Consider the following 14777-nt stretch of genomic DNA (forward strand, 5'->3'; position numbering starts at 1 on the left):
TGGAAGGTGTGTGTCCCATTACATCTGGTGTAAAAGTAACACAGCATTTCAGAAAAGGAACATCATACCAACAGTAAAATATGGTGGTGGTAGTGTGATGGTCTGGGGCTGTTTTGCTGCTTCAGGACCTAGAAGACTTGCTGTGGTAAATGGAACCATGAATTCTGCTGTCTACCAAAAAATCCTGAAGGAGAATGTCTGGCCATCTGTTCGTGACCTCAAGCTGAAGCGCACTTGGGTTCTGCAGCAGGACAATGATCCAAAACACACCAGCAAGTCCACCTCTGAATGGCTTAAGAGAAACAAAATGAAGACTTTGGAGTGGCCTAGTCAAAGTCCTGACCTGAATCCGATTGAGATGTTATGGCATGACCTTAAAAAAGCGGTTAAGGCTTGAAAACCCTCCAATGTGGCTGAATTACAATTCTGCAAAGATGAGTGGGACAAAATTCCTCCACAGCGCTGTAAAAGACTCATTGCCAGTTATCGCAAATGCTTGATTGCAGTTGTTGCTGCTAAGGGTGGCCCAACCAGTTATTAGGTTTAGGGGGCAATCACTTTTTCACACAGGGCCATGTAGGTTTGGATTTTTTTTTCCCATAATAAAGACCTTCATTTAAAAACTGCATTTTGTGTTTACTTGTGTTATCTTTGTCTAATATTTCAATTTGTTTGATGATCTGAAACATTTCAGTGTGACAAACATGCAAAAAAATAAGAAATCAGGAAGGACTTTTTCACACCGCTGTATATGGTTGTCTCATTTGTAGTACCGCCTTTTAGCACTCCCAGCGTTCACTGCTTTCAGTTTCAGTTGTTTATTGTTCTGTTAAATCGCAAGGGTCGAATCCACTTCTATTACGATCGCAGGTAAATAATACAGTATTAATATTAATAATAAAATTGACGGAAGGGAAAGTATTCAAAAGATAATTAAGCTAAACAAAGCTTTTGAAACTAAAAGTAAACATTATGTAAAGTACTTTAAAATATGGGTATTACAGTTCTGTTTTAATGAATATTTAGCTTAGCCATTTGCTAACGAAATAATATTTGCGTTACTTTAACGGACAGTCAAGGTTGAAGCAGATTTGTTCTCCCGTTTTTAAAGTTCATTAGTATCCTTTCTCATACTTCATATAAACCAAAAGCTGGGAGTCGGGCTGAAAAATCTCCTGAGCCTCAATATTTTGATTTACTGTGTTTTTCTTGACATTTCAACGTTTTATGTCTTACGTTTATATGTAATACATATTTAAGCAGTATACTGTACAAAACAAATGTACTAGCTCTTTAGACTTTTTTAGAATAATAGTGTTGAGGTGTGACTGGTCATGAGATCATGAGGAAGCTGCCAGTATTTCAATGTTTAAAATTGAATAGGCAATATTTTTTCTTTGTTAAAGTTACAACATGTTTTTCCACATTCTTTCAAATTATCCAGTTTCTAACCTCTTTTCTCCACACAGGGTCGTAGGGGAGCTGGAGCCTATCCTGGCAAGCAAGGGGAGCAAGGTGGGTTACGCCCTGTACCGGACACCAGTCCATCACAGTTTGCAGGATCAGTCAGGTGCTTTTTTACAAACTACGTACTAAATATGAGAGGAGCTTTGCGACCGTTGCGATTTCCGCAACACCTGGGGCGCGAACCGGGGTCTCCGGTGTAACGGAACAGGGAATCAGCTGCATGAGCTAAAGGAGACCTCCCGCAGCCCAGCCAGCTGAGATCCCCACTACGCGCAGGGAGGGCGATGACGTCACCGTATCCGAACTAGCTCCGCTACACTTTCTTCTCTTTTCTATTGGCCAGCTGTGTGAAGTGACCAGGATAATGCTGACTCCTGGATATTGTCTCCCATCACTGCTCTTTCAAAATTGTTGACATCAGAGTGGTAGCATAAAGCCAGCAGCCATATCACCCTACCACTCTCAACTAGCAGCCCATTGATGCTAAGCAGGTGTGAGCCTGGTCAGTACCTGGATGGGAGACCTCCTGGGAAAAACTAAGGTTGCTGCTGGAAGAGGTGTTAGTGGGGCCAGCAGGGGGTGCTTACTTGTGGTCCATGTGGGTCCTAATTATTATTATTATTTCATTTTCTTTATCCCTGACTGGTTTTGAAAGTAATTGTCAATTACTGTATATAGACGATAATTACCATTTAGAATAGAAGGGAACTAAATTTGCTTGGACATCGTCATCCCTCCCAATAAGAACTTCCATTTGACATGTGATTGTAGAGCCTTTAGTTAATAATTATAATAATTAATAATTAATTGCTTACACTTATATAGTGCTTTTCTGGACACTCCACTCAAAGCGCTTAACAGGTAACGGTGACTCCCCTCCAACACCACCAATGTGCAGCATCCACCTGGATGATGCGACGGCAGCCATAGTGCGCCAGAACGCTCACCACACACCAGCTATCAGTGGGGAGGGAGTGGAGTAATGAAGCCAGTTCATAGTTAAGGCTTGAAATATGCCATGATGTACAGTACATTGTACTTACATGAATACATAGGAATAAGCTTACAAAAATGATTAAAAGTGGACCACTTCACAGACTTTGGCTAATTTAATGATTTTTGTGAAGCCCATAAATTTGTAATTTTCTGAGGATCTTAATTATGAGGAGACTTGATATGATTAGAATAGATAAAGCCATGAAAAGGAGTATTTTCGACCAAGAAACAACATACAGTGTGAGCACAAGGAAGTGCCTTTAGGACCAGGAACAGGATATGTACAGTATATTTTACACCAAAGGTGGTGGAAAATCTGCAACAAGTAGCCAAGACATGTTTTTAAAGTCACTTCCTTGGAAACCGGGAGAGGAACCGGAGTGAGCGTGATGGGTCATATCACCTGACATTCTGTTGTATGATCATACTGATACTGTGCATTGCAGTGGAAAACCCCTTACTGCAGTAGACCAGAAAGAGTCTTTATTTCATTTTAAGGTGCAGACAGACCTGTCAGTGGAAAATGGACGTTAAGGTGTGAAAGAACATCTTTGGAAAGTGAGTAGTACTTTGATTCAATCAGTGATGTCATGGAGAGTGGAGTGGTTAAAGACATGCTTAATAATAATAATAATAATGGCAATGCTGTCATAACTGCAATCCGCAACAGAAGCAAACTGAAAATGGAAGAATTGATAGTTATTAATACTTAAAAATGAATGTAGTTTGACTTTCTTTTCTCAACAGCTGACTGACCATGATTTGCTACGCTGTTTGGAGCCTTGCTCTGTTCTTGGGTAAGTCACAGAATGTGTAATGTGCCATTACATGTGACATGAAGATTAGAATATGTCATCCTTCGGTGCTCAACTTCTGGAAGTGAAGAGTGTGGATTAAAGCAGGTTAAGCATCCATGGAGTACTGTACATACTATACTTGATTTCTTTTTACCTTTTTCTTTTCCTTTAAAGTAACATCATAATTTAATACAAAAGTCATAAAGAACTGGAACAGCAGCATTTAAATAATGGAGAGTTGTTGTTTTTTAAAATCACAAAAATATTGGAGTTCACTTAGTTTCAGCTATGTGCAGCTTGTCCAGGTAGAGCTGGTGACCCATGGGTATTGACAGGATCCTACAGAGATCAGCATGAATCTTCCTGTTTGTTAAATTTCAGCTAATATAGTGTAGAATTTTACTCAAATGTTGACAACAAAACAAAATATGCAGTGTACTGTATGTGAGTGAGTCGACTTTCTTGAGTGGACTTTCTTGAGTGGTGCCCCTGGGAGGTCTCCAGTGGAATTAGCCATTTTTGCTCATACAAGGGGAGTCACAGAGCCAAAACTTCCTACAGAAACTGCGTAGGGACACCTCAGCTACACAGTTGCAGGAATATCAACTCCCTCACAGTTACATTTTCGCTTTCTGTGTGAGTGTGTGCGTGTCTGTTTGTGCCCAGTGATGGACAAGTGTCCCATCCAGGGCGTATTTTGCCTTGTGTCTGTTTCTTGCTGGGATGGGTTCTGGCTCTTCTGCAACCCTGAATTGGATGAAGCAGTTAGAAAATGAAGGGATGAATTTAAAGCAAATATTCACTGTATATTAATATAAAAGATTTCCCTTCTTAAACCAACTCAACAGATGTAGTTTTCTTCAATCTCTCTGTCTTGCGCTGTGTTCCTTTTACCTGTATAGTTTCTGTGGATGCTGAGACAGTGTCAGTGAAACTTGGGGATGAAGTCACTCTATTCTGCAATGCAACAGTCGACACACAGTTTGCTGAAGACCAGCTCTGCATCATTTGGCAAAACGCAGAAGACCAGAATGTGTTGACCTTCTGCGGGGGTACGGCTGCACCTGGCCCTGGCTTTGAGAAGAGAGTTAAGACGTCAAGAGACAAACCCACCGCAAGCAATTACAGCCTGACCATCCAAGATGCTCAGATCTCTGACACAAATACCTATAAATGCTTTGTAAGAAGAGATCTTCATAATGAGCTGCTTCAGGAAGTTCACCTGAACGTGTCAGGTGAGGACACATAAATAGTGTAACGCATACGGCCACCATTGCAGGTTGTGAGAGCCGGCTAACCAGCGCGGTGACGTCACCGCCCTTCCCTGTGAATAGCAGGGACCGCAGCCACCAGGCTGATGGGAGATTTCCCTTTGGCTCAAGAGGCTGGGTCCCTGTTGAGTGATGCTGGAGGCCTGGGTTCAAGTCCCTGATGGTAGGGGGCTGACCTGAGGTGGCAGTGGTGAGGGTGCATACACATGTGAACCCCAGAGTGCTACAATATAATGTCCATACATGAAAAGACCTTTTCCAAGTAAGGTGCCATAGCAGAGGCATGTGATATCAAGTAAAATGGAGCCATTGTTTCTGTACAAGCCAATCCTTTGTCATCTCTACATTATATGTTTTAGTTTAGATCACTTCTGCCATTACAGGTCATCATAGTACAGGGTTAGTCAAAATGCTGTCCACAACGTTGACAGTTTATTACAAATTAATTACATGGGTTACTGTAACAAAAAAGGTTTCAAACGAAAGCATAAATATCAAAGTTTCAAACAGTCACCTTACAATCCTTCACCAACTGTGGAGGAGAAAACAAAACTTTAGTAAAATAATTAGCAGTTATACTTGACGGCAACATTTTGACTAACCCTGTATATCTGCATGTACTGCTGTTGTAGAATACTGTAAGGCATTATTTGTTTTGAGAGCTTTCTCAGTTAAAAACGGCCAAGTTTCAAGCTTTATTGTATCTTATTTGATCCTGTCATGTGATGTACATTACCATTAGTGTAAAATTGATCTTCATTTCAGTTCTAATAGACTGCAGGCATTATTATGAATAATAATAATAATAATAATAAAATAAATAAAATGGCGGCCCAGGGTTTTCTAATATACAGTGTTTTCACATTATTTGATTGCAAATTGGTTTTAGAAAATTTGTGCTTGTCTACAAATACAAGAGTATGGTGAAATATTATGTAAACTTGATGTTCAGAATATTAATGTGAAATTTGTCAGTTGTGAACATCTGTGCTCATGTGTACTATATCTATGCTTCAACTTTATAAGAAGAATTTGCTTTTGCCCAACTTCCACAAAGTTGATATAGTTTTGTTTTGCATACTGTCTCAGGTTCAATGGATCCGGCACTGTTAAAATGCAGCACATCTTTAATGTAGATTCATATGTAGTTTATTTGAATGCACTTAAATATTTAAAATTAAAATTGTATATGTATTGTTTTCTATATGCCATGACACATCCATAATGCTGGCTTTATTGTTCCTCCTCTTAGGATATGAAGAAGCAGTAACTCTGGAGTCAGGAGACACACTCTCTGTGTCTCTGTACTCCAGTGAGCCATTGTCTGTGCTGTTTGATCCTGAAGGAGAGGGAGGCTCTATCCAAGTATGTCAGCTTCAGAATAACAACATAAACTGCATTGACAAATACCAACAGCGTGCCACTGTACAAGATGGCTCACTGCTAGTGCCAAAGATCACGCCAGCTGATCAGGGTCAGTACATCGTGCGGAACACTCTGGGGCATGTCATCAACATTGTGTCAGCCAATGTGAAAGGTAAGTGATTGCTAGTACCTATAAAAAAAACATGGGCACCCTTGAGGCTGATTAAAACCATTCACTCAGACACATGCCAACAGCTTGGCATAGACTCTGCACTCAGAGCGTAAGATCACTTTATTAGCCATATACAATTTCTTGCATTAGGAATTTGTCTTTTCACATACCCCAGCTTGCTCTCCATGAGACACAGACAGGGGGAGAGAAGCTGGGGGTCAGCCATTGATACAGCACCCCTGGAGCAGTTGGGGGTAAGGGCCTTGCTCAGGGGCCCCACGGAGTAGGATTCCTCTTCCAGTCACGGGATACGAACCAGCAACCTTCCAGCCACAAGTGCAGATCCTTAGCCATAGAGCCACTGCTCTGCTCACATAATGCCTCCAGTCCTCCAGTCAGTCTACAGAGCAATTGAATAAGCAGAGCAGTGAGACACAGTCAGTCACACCAGGGCCAGTTTACTTACAGTACCAGCATGTCTTCGGACAGTGGGAAAATACCACAGCACCCAAAGGAAACCCACACAAACACAGGGAGAACATGCAAACTCCACACAGATAGTACCCCAGGAATTGAACCCAGGGCTCTAATGCTGTGAGGCAGCAATGTTAACCACTGTGTCACTGTGCCAGCCTTTATATTTAGTAATTAAAGTTAAATAATTTTCCATCTTAAAACAGTTTACCAGATTGGATTTTTTTTACCTTTGCAAATAAATAAATAATAAATACATATAGTTTTATTTTTATAGCTACTGGAAAAGCACTTCCATGGTTTAATTGTACCTTTTTAAACATTGTTGCTGAACGGTTTTGGTGATCGCTGAGCCTTTCCTGTTTTCTCTCAGAGTACAGAGAGCACCATACTCTGCCAGCTGGAGGCAGTCTGACTATCCCTGTGTACACTAGGGAGAAAGTGGTGATGCTGTTCCATCCTTGTAGAAACGGGGATTCTTTCGAACTGTGTACTCTAGAGAATGGAATAGCAGACTGCCACGATGAGTACAAGCATGCCATATCCTTTAAGGGGGAAGGTCTGGTGTTACGTGGCTTAACACCAGAATACCATGGGAAATTCGAAGTGCTCCACAGGGAGAGAAATGTGCTCCTCAGCCATGTGTCACTGACAGTAAAAGGTAAGGAAGCTGGCCTCTACAAAAAGTATGATTTCCATCCCTCCATGCAGATGCTAAACTATTTGAGATTAGTTTTCCCAAGAATGTTAAAATTAATGTTTTTATTGTTCGAGTTCTGTTTTTGAAAATCAGTGGAATAAATTATTCCCACCGGCTTCTTTATAAATGATCCTCAGGTGTTTTAAGATAGAATTTTATTCCAATGGCTGCAATCACGTTTACACCTTTATGTAAAGCATCTGTGTACAGTATGTATTTGCTAACAGAACAAATGACTACAAATGTATACATCCTTGCAATCCCCTCCTAGATCACAAAGAACACATCACACTGCAGACTGGAGCTGTCCTCGTTATCCGCTTCTACACTGATACGCCAGTGAAGGTGCTGTTTTTCCCCCCGGGGGGACATCAGCCCCCCCAAACTCTGCTAAACCACAGTGAGGTTCTTGTCCCCGAGGACTTTTTACTGAAGAAAGGATGCCTGGTGCTGAAAAGAGTCACACCAGCACATCAGGGCATTTACAAAGTGCAGTACGTCAGCAAGGAAATTAATATCAACACGGTAGCAGTCACTGTGGCAGGTAAGAGAGCCCTGAGGTCTGTTGGAGATCTCGCGCATAAAGAGCTGCCTCTAAGACTCTGCAGCCACACACATCCCTCGACCCCGCTGAATCTGTGACGCTAATGAGGTCATGTGTTAATCGTCCCTCCTGTGTGAAGATTAACTTCTCTCAAAAGATGCCATGTATGGGAATCAGTTGGATCTATACTTGGACCTACAGTAGTGGTTGTAGGACAGAACCACAAGACATTCTCTTCCCGTTAGTCACTAAAAAAGCATTTTAGCACACTAAATTGTTGTAAAGGACATGCCCTTGTAAAAATACAGGCACCTTGCAAAAGGACTCACCCCCTTCAAAACAAGACATCATTGGAAGGGGGTGAATACTTTCGCAAGGCGCCGTGCAGATCTTCAAACCGAAAAAGAGGAAATGCAAGGAGTCTGTTGACACTCTGGATGACAACGTATATTCTGAGAAACCAGTCGGTAAGATCTCAGTTCCCAATAACAGCAGTAACAGCACCTTAAAAAAATTCCAACAAAGCAAAAATACAAAAGAGAGTGCAAGAAATTCAAATTATGTACAATAAGTGCACAGAAAAGTTCATAAAAAGAGGAACTGTGGGCTTGTTGCTATCCACTTGCACAACCACAAGAAAGAAAACACATGACACCATGTACAGTATGAACTAAAATGCAAAACAGCAGGTTGTGCTCTGTTTTGACACAACAAAAGCCCTAAAGCTTTAAGGACCTCCTTTGCATTCTGTGCCAAAGTAAACTGATACTTGCCAGCACAAGCTATTTCCTGATTCTTGTGAAATGAAAGTATGGGAGATAGCTAGAAAGATAGATAGAAAGCTGTTTATCAGGGTAGCTGGGAAGCTTAAAAATAATCACTCTGAACTTTGTCTCCAGACAAGAGGTCTGAAGGAAACTCTATGTGCCCTTCCCACATCCTGGAAAACATGTAGGGATTGCTTTTTCAGTGATCCAGCAGAGCTATTGCACGCATTTGTACAGTATCATATCCAATCCTTGAAGTTTGTTCCTATCCCCCTTTTTCAGATACAGAGAGACTGAGTGACTTTGGAAGCCCATGTGAGTTTGTTTTGCTACTTTTTTAGAAAGAAAGGATCACAATTGTCATAATTCAAGTTTTTGAATGTAGGAATAGTTACAGATCTTTCAAGAAAGGCCTTAAAAAATAAATAATACTATTGTTCACAACAAGCCACATTTAGTTGGTCATTTCGTTTACAAGCGTGATCCAGTAAGCAGAAGCTTACTAATACCTGTAAACATGTTTCTTTTCAGGAAGGACCACCGTGTGTTGTATACGCACCCACAAACATTTTGTTTTGGACTAAACATTGTTTTTCTAGTCATTAGATTTAGTCCAAAGTTCAGCTGGTCTCTTTTTCCAGTTTTAATTAGCTTTATTACTTCATGTTCTGTGTATTTCAAGCTGCTGTCATGAAGCCTTTCTTAGTTTTTTTTTAACTTTGTGAATGCACAGTGCCCTTGCATCAAGTGCAAGAACTTGAGATTAATTCCACGTTAATAAAATTTAACAATTCTACATTTTAGTCATTGGTATTGGTATTTTAAATACAAATACAATACAAATGGCTGAAAGCATGGAAGTAAATCAATTGAACTTTTTTTTTGTTTAGTTGCTTTTAGTTTTAGTTTGTGTTTTCTGATTGGAGCTCATTTAGATTTCTTTTATCAATCTGTTTCAACCTTTGTTTAGTTTTGGGCCTGAAACATGTTACTAAACTAAAATCTCTGGTGGTGCTGGTAGTCAGTATATAATAAGATATACTGGATAGACTGGTGGGTGGAAACTGTATGCAAATTAGAATGTAGCATTGTATTGAGTGAGAAATGGATGCTAGAAATGTCTGATTGCAGTCATGATGAGTAACTGATGGTTTCAGTGAGGTCTGAGGTGTTCGAAGAGGTTGATTTGGATACAGTATGGGCCTAGTAGAGCCATACCTGGAGAAGAAGACCCATCTTTACATGCTCCCTAGCTAGATGGCCCAGCTGAGGTGTATCTACAAGTGGCTAGTGGAAAAGAGTCCATAAACTTCCCTTCCCTCCCCAAAAATGACCTGGAGATAATGGCAGCTGCATCAAACTATTTAAAAAAATCCTAAATGTGATTTGTAAAAATGATGACAGAAATGAGCTGTCCTTTCTTGAAGACCCTCTGTTGGCGTGATTTCCATTTGACTGAGATACAGTAGCTCACATCTTGTAACTAAACATAATATTGTTCCCCTCCGTGTTTTTTCAGATTTTGAGAAAATGATCAGTGGCAAAGACACAGGTAAGTACAGAATAGTTTACTGTTGTTCTGTGCTGAAGACGCCAGCCCCTCAGTGGATTGTACCGAGCATGGTTAAGCAGTATTGTCACTCTTCAGCCCGTTTCCATTGGCCCGGTCTAGTCCCGTTCATGCCCCTCACCCGACTGGCATCGCGCCCGCTCCCTCGGGCTGCTGGGCTGACTCTCCGTGACAGGGTGAGGAGCTCGGCGGTCCGGGGGGGCCCTGGAGAAGAGTCGCGATTGAAGTGGCTCAGGCATCTGGTGAGGTTGCCCCCTGGGTGCCTCCTGCTGGTGGGGAGACCCCACCGGAGGGATTGTGTCTCAGCCGGCCTCGGGGCACCTGGGAATCCCCCAGGAGGAGCTGGAAACTGTTGGGGAAAGGAAGTCTGGCCTGCCCTGCTCGGCCCCGCTCAGCCCTGCTCAGCCTGTTACCACTGTGACCCTCAGTAAGAGGAACCCATTAGAAAAAGAGATGAGATCATTGTTCAGGCTTCATCTGTATAAGTGTTTTCATGCTCTCCAGCATATACAGTACATGTGTACCACCTGTCGTCCAGCTGAGTTACATAAGCCTGATAATTTACACAATCCATACAGGGTGTTTGCCTTTGGCCCGTAACATGAAAGAAAAGGATAGATCCCAGCTTCTCTTCTGTGTCTGATATTTATATTTCTATGCAACAACATATGTGTAGAAATATACTGTACATGCAATAGAACTGGGCTGGCGATATCAATTCTTCTTGCAACCAGGGGGATCTTTGCAGGCTGCTCTGATGCCAGGCCATACTTGTGGTGCAAACACAGGCCTTGAAGCAGCTTCCAGGAAGATGGCCTCTCAAAGTCAAACAGCATTTGGAGTAAAAGGACAGAACAAAATCAGTAGTTTTTAATAACTAAAAACTAATGTGTTTATAAGTGAATGTCCTTGGGAGGGATGGCAGCAACCAAGGTCTCCATCACTACTACTCAAACACCTGTGATGTCACTTCCTGAAAGTCCAGACATACCGCAGCGAGCCCCTCTTTCTTCTTCATGCTCGGCTTTCTGCATCCCTCCTCTACCCCCTGTCCACCTGAGGAGCTCCCCCTGGGCTACCTCCTCCGTCTGCGGGGGTCCAGGCCTCCTTGCACTGTGGCCTGGGGGCTGCCCCTCAGCCTGGTGAGTCAAGCCCAATCTAACCCTGCTTAAAATCCTCCATCCACTTCCTCAAGCATAGTGTTACAAATTAGAGGGTAGAATAGAGAATGGGGAAAAAATAATTAAGTAAATTATTCATCCTTTAAAAATTTAATCCTTTACTGTTCCTTTGCTCGTGTAAGAAAAAACTTTTATTACTGTTTTAGCAATATTTTGCAATATTCTAGCTTGCTCTTGCTCTTTCTAATATCCTTTTGTAGCTGTTTTTCTTGGTCTGTATAATCCTTTTTACTGATGCTGGTCCCTATTCAAGCTCCCTAGCCTTTTATTGTTATTTTTGCTCTGACTGTAATAATTGTTTTATTTAAGTTTTATAACCCCTGTTTTGTTTTCCTTCTAGGTTCTGAAAATCGGCTCCACGATCCCAAATTTCTAGCAGCGTTTGCTGTTATTGGTGTTTTGGTGGTGATGATTCTGGTGATGCTGTCAATCGGGCTGAGAAGGAGGTGGTCGGACTTTAATGGTAAATTGCCAGTTCCCACAGGGTTGGAGGATGACATCAGTCCTAGCAGGGAATGAAACTGTACAGGGAATGAAATGCACCAAAGAGTTTATGATGAAGAATGTATTAAGATTAAATGAGCTTGGTATCTTCAATCTAGTGTAATGGAGATTAAGAGTAAAGGAGATTAAGAACAGTATACAAAATGAGAAGGCTCCACGAACGAAACATTGTGTTTTCTTTCTTCTTCTTTTTAGCATGGAATAAACCTATTACTTGTTCCTTTGCAGCCTACGCATGCTGACGCAGCTACCCACCAAAATTATAGTATACAAATCTACAAATTCTGAAGGGGTATTGTAACGAAAGCGTTCTTTCAGGACCCTATGCAGACGACACAATCCGGGGATGAGTGGGGAAAACACGGGGGGAAAAGCATGTGGGAGTTGGGAATCAAAACAGGGGGCGTGTCCATGGTGCGCTGGTGTTTGGGGGAGGTGTGGCCGAGGCAAACAATCCAGGAGAAGGTCCAAGGGGGCGTCCAAGAGAAGGCGAAAATCCAAAACCAGGCGGTCCATCCAAGGCGAACAGAATAAAAACGGGAACCGGGTCGGAACCGGCAGGAATAGGAACTTAAAAGCTTGACGGGACCAGGCGCTCCCAGGTCCCGGATTCGCCTGGTATGGAAACCAATGCAGAGCCCGGAACAGAGTAGGCGTCTGGCTTTTAAGGGGAACTGAAAAGGGGTCTGGAACAGGGAGCAGGTGCGGGAGATGAGTAAAGAACAAGGAAGGGCTGGAGCATCCTTAAGAGAAGGGGTTTACGAACGTGACAGGTATAGATCCTGGTAGAAATTTGTATATCCACTGTATTATGGAAACGGCAACTCAGGGTCATAATTTTTTCAAGTCTTTTTGTTGTTTCTGTGTTCGCCACTCTTTTGTTGTTGTCTGCAGAATGTAGTAGGTTTACTAACTGCATCGGGATCTCAGTTGTTGATACGAGTAAGGAAGAGCAGTGAGCCTAAACCAGGTCCCTGTAGCACACCAGTGCTAACAACTGCCCAAGGACAGCTCATGCACCTTAAGGTGGCACTGTGCCTGCCTGTTTGATCTCAAGTTATCATTCCTTGTCAAGCAGTCACCTTGTAGTCCAAGTGTTTAGAAGTATCCAGTTATTAACTTTTCACCTGCTTTATTTTATTTGCATCAATCAAAAATACTTCAAATATTTCTTTTAATACTTTATTTTAATATGATTAATATAATATTAAATCAATATCATATTACTGAATAATTAAATCATATAAGATATGACTAATATAATATTAAATTAATATAATATAATTGAATCATTAAATCATATAAGATATGATTAATATAATATTAAATGAATATTATATGATTGAATGATCAAATCATTAGTATATGATTAATATAATATTATTAAATCACATTATTAACATATTATTCAGTTATTTTCATACCTGTTTTAATATATTTAATTTTAATATTTTTAAACAAATTTTAATGTTTGAACAGTTCAGGAGAAGAAGAAAAATGCAAGATGATATGCACTGACAGGAGGTGTGTTAGGGGAGAAATAACATTCCTTATGTAACTCACAATTCAAAAGATAAACTATTAAAGGGACAGATATTCTCATGTTAAATTCTATTTTTGTTAATAATGAAATGTATCACTCACTGCATTCCTACTGTATATTTTATATATTTTTTTAGTTTGAGTATTAGTCTTAAGCTGTATTCTGTTCAGGATCTGTTGTGCTAGAATCTAAAGAGAAACTGAAATGAGCCGAACACAAACATTGTTGAATTGTAGGAAATACTGGAGTGGGTCCCAGAAGGCACTAACATTTCCTGTTAGAAAATTAATCTGTTTTGTAGCTGATTTTAGATAACTAGAGGGTGTAGTTTCACATGATCACTTGCCGTTCCAGAATAATCATTTCGTGCGTTTAACCAATCACTCTCCACAGTAACCTCTGACATGGGGTGTGGCTTTATTGGCTATTCCAAATGATGCCCGTCTTGAGGGGTCTGTGATAGCTACGCTTCTGTTTGATATTTTCTGTATACATATTTTCTGTCTAAATATTGCAAATAACAGTGATATATGTAAGAGTAGAGGGTCATATGTTTTATACAAATAAAGTGAAAGGCAGACCCGAACAAAACTACTGTATGTTTTTTTTCCTATTTACTGATGTTATTGCACAGATTCTTTCAGATCAGCTGATGCAGGGTACTTTCAATTAGTACACAAGCTGTAGAGTTACTGATATATTGAGTCCTTATTAACACCTAAGTAAGCTTAGAGGAAGAGGAGTGTGATGGTCTATCTCTGTCCTCTCCTGTCTTCCTTCTGCTACCTTCCTTTCTCTCTGTCCTCCTCCCTTTTTACCCTGTGTTAAGTTTATCCCTTTCTTTTACTAGAGCAATTCTCCAGAAACCCCCTTTATCACTGTTTTACCTGCCTTTAAGCTCACTTACAGATATGCAAACACCTCGAATGAAAACCCCAAATTTAAAGGCCCCTCCATCTGAAACAATTAAGTAGAAAATATTTTTATCAAACAAGCCAGATACAGTAGATATTTTCAATAACAGAGATAACAAGCTAAGATCTTCAGTAAGGTACTATATATTGTAACGCTTACGGCCGACAAGTACTGTGTAAGAGCCGGCATACCAGAGCAGGTGACATCATCTCTCTACAGCCCAGTAGCTGTAGTCCTGCTATCACAGGGAAGGGCGGTGACGTCACCTGCTCTGGTACGCCGGCTCTTACACAGTGCCTGTCGGCCGTAAGCGTTACACTCTCCCCCGCTTAAATCGCCGTCCCAGGCGAAGGGCTATCCCACCCCGCTTCTGACACCAATGTAATGCAACGGGGGCTCAGGCAGGCGCCCTTGCCGCATCAGGTCACCCCCACACCGTCCGGGGCTCGAACCCGGGACTCCCACGTCGCTTAGCAGGGACCCAGCCCGGTGAGCCCAAGAGAGATCTCTC

General features: G+C 41.3%; 1 protein-coding gene across 3 annotated transcripts; it reads left to right on the forward strand.

Annotated features, from left to right (window-relative positions):
• Positions 1-805: 805 nt before the first annotated feature.
• Positions 806-12992, forward strand: LOC148841343 (uncharacterized). 3 transcript variants are annotated; one of them, XM_088912217.1, is made up of 12 exons: positions 806-870; positions 1470-1515; positions 2962-3021; positions 3211-3260; positions 4163-4495; positions 5784-6068; positions 6916-7203; positions 7514-7786; positions 8836-8868; positions 10073-10105; positions 11645-11767; positions 12037-12992. In XM_088912217.1, the coding sequence occupies exons 4-12, from the start codon at positions 3221-3223 to the stop codon at positions 12048-12050; spliced, it is 1422 nt and encodes a 473-aa protein (XP_088768343.1). In that variant the 5' UTR covers positions 806-870; positions 1470-1515; positions 2962-3021; positions 3211-3220; the 3' UTR covers positions 12051-12992. The 3 variants fall into 3 exon arrangements, with proteins under 3 accessions (XP_088768343.1, XP_088768326.1, XP_088768335.1); XM_088912200.1 differs by having other exon boundaries at positions 11645-12992; XM_088912209.1 differs by having other exon boundaries at positions 807-870; positions 1470-1570; positions 11645-12992.
• The last annotated feature ends 1785 nt before the right edge of the window (positions 12993-14777 follow it).

This window comes from Atractosteus spatula, chromosome 1 (genome assembly GCF_055471065.1).
Source record: "Atractosteus spatula isolate fAtrSpa1 chromosome 1, fAtrSpa1.hap1, whole genome shotgun sequence".
Classification (NCBI taxonomy): Eukaryota; Metazoa; Chordata; class Actinopteri; order Semionotiformes; family Lepisosteidae; genus Atractosteus; species Atractosteus spatula.